General features: G+C 52.3%; 1 protein-coding gene across 1 annotated transcript; it reads right to left on the bottom strand.

Annotated features, from left to right (window-relative positions):
* Nucleotides 1-1,239: 1,239 nt before the first annotated feature.
* Nucleotides 1,240-6,776, bottom strand: SHISA2 (shisa family member 2). Its single transcript, XM_029210322.1, has 2 exons — nt 6,392-6,776; nt 1,240-3,433 (listed from the first exon to the last, which is right to left on the bottom strand). The coding sequence occupies exons 1-2, from the start codon at nt 6,720-6,722 to the stop codon at nt 2,880-2,882; spliced, it is 885 nt and encodes a 294-aa protein (XP_029066155.1). The 5' UTR covers nt 6,723-6,776; the 3' UTR covers nt 1,240-2,879.
* Between the last annotated feature and the right edge of the window lie 2,834 nt (nt 6,777-9,610).

Below are 9,610 nucleotides of genomic sequence, written 5' to 3'. Positions count from 1 at the left end.
CTTTCTTGCAATCAAAGGGTCTGACTTTCCTACACACGGGATACAAAATGCCCCCCACCCCCAAACCATCATGAACCAACCGACACTGAAGGCTTCCATACAGAAGACGTGCAACAGCAAACCATTTTCTATCTGTACATGCTCCTCTCGTTTTTCCAACAGTTTACAATATTTCTACGGGGTGCACGTTACACTTTACAGGCTCTGATTTCCTGACAGTAAGGAAGGTATACCGAAACCAGGTATTTGAACGTTCTTACTTCGTCACCTAAACTTCTCCAGTTTTGATGAAAATTGAAGAGATCTGAGGTTGCTTCTAGGGATGTTACATGTTTTGGAAAGACCAAGTAGCATTCACTAAGTGAAAAACTCATTTCATTTATTAAAGTGCACTTTTGCTTGAATCACGATATTGAAAAGAAGTTACACTTAGACAATCCTGTATGGAGAAGCGAGCACTCTCCATCCCTGTGTTTAGAAAAGGCTGCTGAGAACGTCGCAGGGGAGACTCTAGCACCAGGTAAGAGTGGACTAGATTGGGGACTGGTGAACCATGGCCTGATGGCCAAATCTGGCACACTGGGTTTGCACAGCCCTAGAGCTTAGAATGGTTTTTACATTTTGAAATAGCTGGGAAAAAAAAATCAAAAGTAGAATATTTTGCGACATGTGAAAATTATATGAAATTCAAATTTCAGCGTCCATCAGTCAGGTTTTATTGGAACGCAGCCAGGCTCATTTATGTACCTTCTGTGGCCGCTTCTGTGCTATAGCGGCAGAGCTGAATCGTTTCAGAGACAACGTGCAAAGGCTAAAATATTTACCCTCTGGCTCTTCACTGAAAAAAAAAAGTTTGCCAATCCCAGGCTGGGTGATCTCTAAGGCCCCTTTCACCTCCAAATTCCTAAGCACTTTACTTCCTTAGATAAGCTGGAATCCTCCATCAAAGATAATGTACAGAACACACATTAACCTGCCAATATAATGACCCCAAAAGAACTGTTTATTTTGTGCTGTCAACGTTTCCCATAGAGCACGTAAAATACCCACTGACTTGGAACATACTATCGACTTCACAGATATCAATCACTTTTAAAGGTAGGCTCTTGGTTCTAGAAGGCAATGTTTATGATTTTTAGCAATTTTCCCCTATTAACAGGTTTAACAGACCATCTGAAAAATTACCAAGTAGAATGAAAATGAAAAAACCCAACTCCCCTAGGAATTCATGCCATAAAACATTTATTAATAAGTAAAATGATTTTCCCCTGCCTTTGGCTATTAAAAGGTTTGATGGGGTATCTTTGTTGATACCAATTGCCAACAATGGTTTTACATTTTTCAGTCATGAGATAGACAGAGATACAGACAGGTGATAGAAAAGGTAGACAGATCATAGACAGATGACCATAGATACAGATATAAATATGTGTAAAAGACCATACCTTACAACCATTTAATTACAAATCTTGGTTTTGCTAGCAGTTGGAAATTAACTTCAACTTCCTTCTTGTAAGGGAACAATACACAAATAAATTCACTTGAATTTCATAATTCAGAACACTGGTAATGAATACAGCGCTTGTTGAGGACTAAAAGAGAGAGGAAAACAAGAACTAACTTTGTGGGGAAGAAAGGCAATATCTCTTGGAAAAGCTCTCCTCAACTTGATAGTCTCTCTTGCCTGAAAAACAAGACATTTTGATAACGACAGTATAAAAAGCCTACGATTTGCGAAGTAAATCGAATCTGCGGTTTAAATTTCATCCCAAGTCTCAGATTTTGGCTGAGGAGCGATATTAAGTATCTCTCTCTCTGCAAGCGTTTCTTTGAGCTTTTCTAGGGAAGACAAGAAAATGTTTTATCAGATCTAGGCAGAAAGGCTGACGTTCATTTATAACAACAGTAATTACCGGCACTCAGGACTATATGGACACGGAGGTCTGAACACCAAACAGAGTGAAACGCCAAGCCACACCACACAGCAAAATTAAGAGTCATTTGGAGAAGGGGCAGGTGATAGTTTATGATTTCAATATGAAAACACTTTATTACTCTTCTCAGATGTCAATGTAAAGTCAGAAATTTAAAAGGTACAATCGAGAAGGGGCTGAATGGTTTTATTACTACACCATCACTCTACTTCAAGGTTAAAATAATCCCAGAGTTCTGAAATGTCATCAGTTAAGTAACTATACAATTTAAGTAACTATACAATTTCTTTCAGCCTCTTTTTAATGTAGGAAATCACTTTGTAATAAGATCTCTACACAAGGTAAAAAAGCACAAAATAGACCCCAAAAAAGCACAAAAATAATATATATATATCTTTTTACAATGAATTAAGGTGTGTCTGGGAAATACTGAGATCAAGGACTAACCTCAGAGTCCAGATTGGTTTCCTTTTATAAGAATTGTGCTCTTAGCATCCCCCCTAAAACTTTGGATGTTTATTAGAAACTGGCCCAGGTAAAAGGGAGGGAACAACTATTCTGATCTTGTACCAATACAATAAAAAACAAAAAAGAAGTAACAGTAACGAAATAATAAAAACAATCAGTTTACAAAATTCTTCTGACAGCCACACCTCAAGGGCACTTAAGGGCTCACATGTGTCACACAACCACTGGCGACCACACAGGCATCTCCAGGGGATGCTCTTCTCCATCATAAATCAATCATGCACTGGGATGAAACATGTCCAGAAACGCTAATTTGGAGAAAGATGTTTTCATACAGTTTGGGGGCAAAGCAAGCCATCCAACAGAATTGTGCCACAAACACCAGCGATACGCTGGGACTTCCACGTTGAGAATCCTTCCCAAGCCCACAGCTTCTGCCTTCCTCTGTCTGGTACCGGACCCCGGCCTCACCTTGCGTTACACAGTCACGGCTGGGTACATCTTCTGTTCGCTGTTAGTGTGAGGGAAGGGGGCCTGGATCTGCCTGTAGCCCGTCTGCAGCCCGTCCAGGAACGGCGGCACCGGGGTCATAGGCACCGAGTCGTGCTGCACCGTGTACCCCACAAAGGGGGGATGCAGGTACTGCCCCTGGTGGGGCACAATCTGGGTGGCCTGCTGACAGTTGAGCACGGAGAAGTTTGTGGGCATGTTGACGTATACATTGTTCATGGTGCCCTCGGGCAAACAACAGTTGGTCTGTGACCTGGTCGGGGGCCCCCGGGCCCCCGAGTTGGCGCTGGAGCTGGAGCTGGCGGCCGTGCTGGACTGGCGGGAAGAGGAACCTCGGGAGGTGCTGGCGCTGGGGATCATGGGGATGGTCTCCACCATGCGGGGCCCCCCCGGGGCCCGGCTCTGCTGGGGCTCCTGCTTGGGCCGCAGGCACCTGCAGCAGCAGGCGGCCACCAGGGACCCCAAGATGATGAAGGCGACAAACACCGACCCGACGATAAGGAAGGGCACATAGATGGGGACTGAAGAAAAGGAGAGAGACATACTGTGATGACTTCCTGTAGGGATGCAGTAAAAATCGGGGATGGGCAGCGGAGATGGATAAATGAACAACACCAGTACCCAGAAGCCAGGAACCTGGGCCGGGCTGGTGTGCGCGCTTATCAGCCGCACACAGGAAGCACCGTCCTTTATCAAGTGCTTAGGAATGGGGGGGCGGGGGGGCACAGTAAGGCCTGCCTACAGGCAGCGGGGATCAGCCCCCAAAGCAGTTAACACTGACAGCTAGACTCACCAACTGCAACGCTCATGGAGGCAAATACCCAATTTAGCAAAAATATGAGTTTAACGGTTTAAGACTCTTCTAAAATCCCTAGAGTAACGGAACTGCCCACATTTCAGTCTACCCTAACAGTTTGTAGGGTCTGCACAGAAATGAGTTGAAATTATTTCAAAGTCTTTTCTCCCCCCAGAAAATTATTTACATTTCTCGTAAACCTCTTTGACCTTTTTTTCGCAGGTTCTTGTTTCATAGGCACATAAATCAAAAATTTCGGGCAGACCCTAGTCACAGCCATTTCCGAAAAGAGTCTGTAAGGTACAAAGGTCAAAGACGGGTTTAAAAAAAAAAAAAAAAAGCCCTCCACACACACTTGACAAGCTGGTCCCTGGAATGTGGGCCTGGCTGGGGGGAGGCTGTCCAAGCAGCAGGTCAACATGAAACAAGGTACCGAGGAGGACAGGGCTTGACATCTGTTCCAGAAAGAAGAGCCCGCAGTGAGTCAAGGCCCCAGGCAGGACCACGTGGCTGAGGCGGAGCTGTCAGGTCTGGAGTTAGGACACTGGATTCCGCGTGAAGAATCACAGGGAAAAGCCCGCAGAGCAAAAAGCAATGGGCATCCTACTTAACACGGGAGGTTTATTCCAGAAAATAAAACTGTCAAGATAAAAATGAACACTTTACTAAAATCAGTAGCGAGCTCCAGTTTTCAATTATTTTACTTAAAAAGATCTTTGGGGTGCCGTGGGCCTAGCACTACCGGGTTTCAGAAGCTGGACACACTGGCTGATGGGGACTGAGAATCAGGAGGGAGGGGTCTGTGGAATCCCATCCTAGATGACCAAGAACCCATGTCTTTTGACACGTTCCTGCCCATCTCCTTGACTATTCGATTAGACGCCACACGAGGACAGGGATTGGTCCCGCTGGTCTTGGCAAAGGGCAGTGCCAGCACGTGGTCCAGGGAGACGCTCAGCTCTCCCTCGCCTGAAGTCACAGACACGCAACGCCCTCTGTCCGCTAGGGCAGCAGCCGTTCTAATCACGCTCCTTGGACAGAACCGATATTCCTGCAGTCAGTGTTTCTAGAACATAGTACCACACGGAGCCATGGAGAAATGATGCCTTATAAGTAAAACATACTTTATCAAGTATGTAACCAAAGGCTGACGATTGGAAACTTCATTTTCTAAATTAAAGATACCAGCCTTATATGTTATCAAGTAAACAAATAACAGTTAAAGAAAAAAAACAAAAAAACACCCCCAAAGCAGTGTAAGTCCACATAATGAGTTTGGGGGAGAAATCACTGTTCTCTTTCCAGGATTTTAATTGGAAGAGTAAATAACTCAGGGCAGAGAAGGCAGTGTTCCTGGAAGCCCTCGGCGCTGCTTCATTAGACATGCGCTGTCCTTCTTGAGTGCAGAAGTACAGAATTTTTAGGAAAAAAGATTCAAAAGTGGAATTTAGAAAGCATGCCCACAAACCACGGCGTCTTGAGAAGTCGGCTGCCTACTGATTTGTCCACAGTCATCCCAACTTCTAGGAGGCCAGCAAAAGCCCAACTTGGCACACACAGAGAAGGCAGTCAAGCAGTGTGCCCGTGGCTCGTCCACCCGGGTTTATTCGGGAGGCCACACACCCCGCTATGCTGCGCTTGCCTTTTAACAGGGCACCTCTTCTGGAATTCCCCTCCCTTCTCCTCTTCCGAGTCAAGGCAGCAGCCGACCAGTAGGAGTAGCTAATAAAATGCGTGACTGCAAAGGGAAGGACGGAAAGGAGCTGCCTCTCAGCAGCTCCAGCCAGCTCTGTGAACAGGGACCAGCGGGGCCCTGGCTCAGGCGGCTGGAACCCTGGGCTGGGGCGGGGGGACAGTATTAATATAAAGTCCTCTCCTTCTCATAAGGGGCGGAGACGCCCCTCCGGGCCATGTGTGCCCTTCCACCTCCACTCGGACCACATCCTCCCTCCCAAACACATTATGGGATAGGCCCTCGAGGGAGGGGTCTGGGAGACTAGTGACAAGCGGAGGCAGTGGAACCTATCAAATGCTTTCACGCATTTGTTTCTCCAACTCTAACTTGGGCAATCTGAAAAAATACAGTTAAAGAATCAAGGCCACAAAGAGCAGGGCTGGCACGGCTCTGATGTCACACCTACCGAGTCCGACGGGGTAAGGAGGCCAGGGCGGGGGAGGTGCATCTTAGGGAGGGGTAGACTCTCCCCCGGGGGCTGGTAGAGCCCATCACCCTCGGGAAGACCCAAGGAGCGGCCTTCCCTCCGAGGAGCCCTCAGGTTCCCCGGCCAGCCCTCTCGCTAGGGGGCGCCGCCAAAACATGACCCTGTCCTCGGACTTAGACCCATAGTGACAGGAGACCCAGGAGGGGGCACGTAGACCCCTGGGCAGGAGGCACGTGGGGCTGGCTGCGGCCCGCCATGCTTTGGATGTTAGGGTTTTTTCCGGAAAACCCAAGCCAAGCCGCTCTTTAGCTGACAGATGGGGAAACTGAGGCCCAGGGCGCTGAACCGCTGTCCCGTTCCACACAAGGTAAAGGCTGCGCCAGGACGCAGGCATCGCCTCCCGCTCCAAGCCCCTTTCCTGAAATGGCAGGCTCCGAATTCCCTCCCCCTCTCCAGGCTGCCGAGTCCCGCCGGCGAGGCAGAGCCCCTTCCTCCCCTCTCTGCTCGCCCGGCCCGCCTACCTGCCGAACCGTCGGGGCCGTCTTTGTCCGCGCGGCCGGGCTCGCCGGCGCCCTGCTGGCGGTCGTTGTCGCAGCCGCCCTGGTCCAGGCGCGCCTCGGCGCTGGAGCAGCAGTAGCGCAGCGCGCAGCTGCCGCAGCAGATGGTGGCGTCGCCGCCGTCGAAGCGCTCGGGGCACTGGAAGCCGATGCGCCAGACGCCCTGCGCGTCCAGCCAGCCGTGGCAGTACTCGCCGCTGGCCCGCGCCCCTGCCGCCAGCAGCGCGGCCAGCAGCAGCCGCAGGAGCGAAGCGGCGTCCCGGGAGGAGGCGGCCGGGCGTCGTCCGCCCCACATGGCACCACCCTGGGCGCGGGCGGCGCGTCTCCAGAGGGCGCAGGGCCGACTCCGGGAGGTGGCGGCCCGGCGCCCCGATCCCGGCGGTGCTGAGGCCGGGACCTCTGCGCTGAGTGTACCTTCCGCGGCGCCTTCCGCGCGGGCCCCCGCCCCCCCCCGCCGCGACGTGCGGGAGCTAAGCCATGCCCTCCCTCGGCCGGCGGCCCGGCCCCAACAGGGGCTGCCTGTAACTCGTGGGCACTCGCCGATGGAGCTCTCCGGGTGCGACTCAGAGGGCCCCCGGGGCTGCCGTTCCGCAGCCCCCGGAGGCTTCACCCGCGACGGGACCCTCCCCGTGCATCCCCGAGGGGACGCTCGCTCAGGCCGGAGGACCGCTGGGCGCGCCGCTTCGGACCCGGAGCCAGGGCGCTGCCGCACAGTTTAAGCCTCGGGGTCCTGCGCGCTAGTCGTGGCGCGTCTCCTGGCCTTTATTCCCCCCTCGGGCGGCTTGAAGAGGCCAAGGCGGCGGGCAGCGGGCACAGAGCTCCGGGCAGCAAGTGCAGCGGCCGGCCGCGCTCAGCCTCCTGCGCTCCGAACTCGGTCCGCATGGCTCCGGCCGCGCCGCCCGGGCCGCCCCCTGGGTACAGCCACCACGTTCCGCTCCGCGGGCCGGACGGTCGATCCTCCCAGCGCACGCGGGCGTCCGGGACGCGGACGAGAACCGACGCGCCCTGCCGGGGTCCCGGGAGCCAGCCGCGGCTGCTGCTGGGCGCGGGTCCAGGCGGGCGGCTCGCCCTGCTCCCCTCCTCTGCTCTCCGGCCTCGGCGCGCTCCGTCTGGCTCCCCTCCCCCCCCCGCCGCTGCGCCCTGGGTAGGTGCGCACCGCTGGGCGCCTCCCACGGAAGTTTCGGCCCCCGGGGCTGCGGAACAACCCGATCGCAGCAGCCGCCCGCCCACCCGCGCGCCCGACCCCGACTCGCCCGCCGCGCCGCCGCGCCGCGCTCTTAAGAGAGGCTGGCGCCGCGAGCGCGCATGCGCGCTGGGGCCGCCCCGCCCTCGCCGCCCCAGGGGCCGCGAGCCCTTCACTTTCGGGCTGGAGCGGCCGCGGGCCGTGGGCTGCCGGGTAGAAAGGGCGCGGGAGACAACGGCGCTCGAGCTAACACAGCAACAGCAGTAACGGCAATAAGGGCAAACTCAACTTGCTTATTGCAGGTCTTAGGCGGCATTCACAGTTCGGATTCTCACAACTTCCCAAAGAAGGATGATAACTGCGCTCCATTTACAGACGCTGAAGTTGCCACTTAGACTCACTGTCCCTCCAGTTCCCAGCCCCTGATGTCCAGGCCACGGCCGGTCACTGGCCTGGGGCTGCGTGGTGGGCTCGGGCTTCTACTAGGTGGGGTGGAGACTTGCCAGATTAGGCCGCTGTCCGGATGATCTGTGTCGCTTTTCTTTCTAAATTTGGGCAGAGCGATTTATTGGATTTAAGCAGAAAGGTGCCTCGGCTCCACATTTGGCCCCGATGGTGTAGACAGCTGCGTGAAGAAGCAAACAAGGCTCCGACAGACCAGCAACGCGGCTTTGAGGAGGAGAGATTAATAGCTCCTGCCTTGCGGAAGCTGAAACAACAGGTGCTGATGCTATTAAAGCCGCCGTGATTATTTTTAAAGGATCTGGTGACCCTTCCGACACGGTCTGGAAGTCAGCGACCTGACATCTAGGCCCAGCCCGACCAGAAAAAGAATCTTGCATTTTTCTGGCTTCAGTTTGTTCATCTTTAAAGTGGAGCATAAGAGGTGCTGACCACTGAGGTTCCCCCCCAAGTCCGTGTCTATGGAACACAAAGCAATTTTATTCACAGCAAAGACGCCGCTGTTCAGACATGGTCGGGCACTTGGGCGGGCCCGGTCACCGCGCGGACTGGGGCAGGTTGGCTACCCTGCCACTCGCCCCACGGAATCAAAAGGAAAAACCGACCCTACGCCCTGGAAGCAAACACCTTACTCTTTTCAGTAAACCTCTCTCCAAGCACTGCACTTGATTTCATTAGACTTTGTGGTGGGGGGAGGGGTATTTTTAGCTTCATAAAATTATGTATTTTAAATGCACCGGCCACGAACTTTTCTAAACCTAGTAAATGAACGAGATTTTAATATCGAATTATTCGTTCCACAGCTACAAGCTAAGCGGTTACAGTATACCGCGTTCTGTGTTGGGTCCGGGGGGTTCTCCAAGAAGCCAGACGTCGTGGCCATTTCCTTCAAACAGAGATGAAAGTCTCTGGAAATTGGACAGAGAGACAAAGAACTGAATAAGCAAAGATAGTACAAGTATTATAAAGCTACGATCGGTGATGTACAAGGTCAGTTTAAGCACATAACCTGGGGGTTATGTGCTGGATCCCTGGAGGCGAGCAGGATCAGAAAAATCATCAGAGCAACAGCACTTGGACTAGAAGAAGCCAAGGGAAGACTCAGTTTTTCAGATTAAGTCTTTTTCTTAGAAAACATTGGTACTGCGAGCTAACGTGTATTGAAGGCTTACTCCACGCCAGACACTGTGCTGAGTTTTACGTGCACATTTAATCCTCACAGCAACCCTACAGAGAAGACGTAACTACTTGCCTCACTTTGCTAGTGAGGATAACTTGCCCAGTCCTTACAGACAGAAAGTCACAGTCTGCCTGAACTCCAAAGCCTGCCCACCACGCTGCTGGTCACCAGTCTCCACCACAGAAAGCCCGGAATTAACTGCTGGCTCTACACGAATCACCAGATGGCTAGGCATCATTATTTTCCTATGGCACCATAAAATGACTGGGGTGGGGTTCAGAGGGTTAATACTTTACTTTTTTTTTTTTTGCCTTTGGGGAAAAAATTAATGCAAGGGAATTGTCCATTTCTTCAGACA

This window comes from Monodon monoceros, unplaced genomic scaffold (assembly GCF_005190385.1).
Source record: "Monodon monoceros isolate NGI ecotype Baffin Bay Population unplaced genomic scaffold, NGI_Narwhal_1 Super_Scaffold_8, whole genome shotgun sequence".
NCBI classification, from domain to species: Eukaryota; Metazoa; Chordata; class Mammalia; order Artiodactyla; family Monodontidae; genus Monodon; species Monodon monoceros.
Note: the sequence above shows the minus strand (reverse complement) of the source record. Positions and strands in the feature narration are given on the sequence as shown.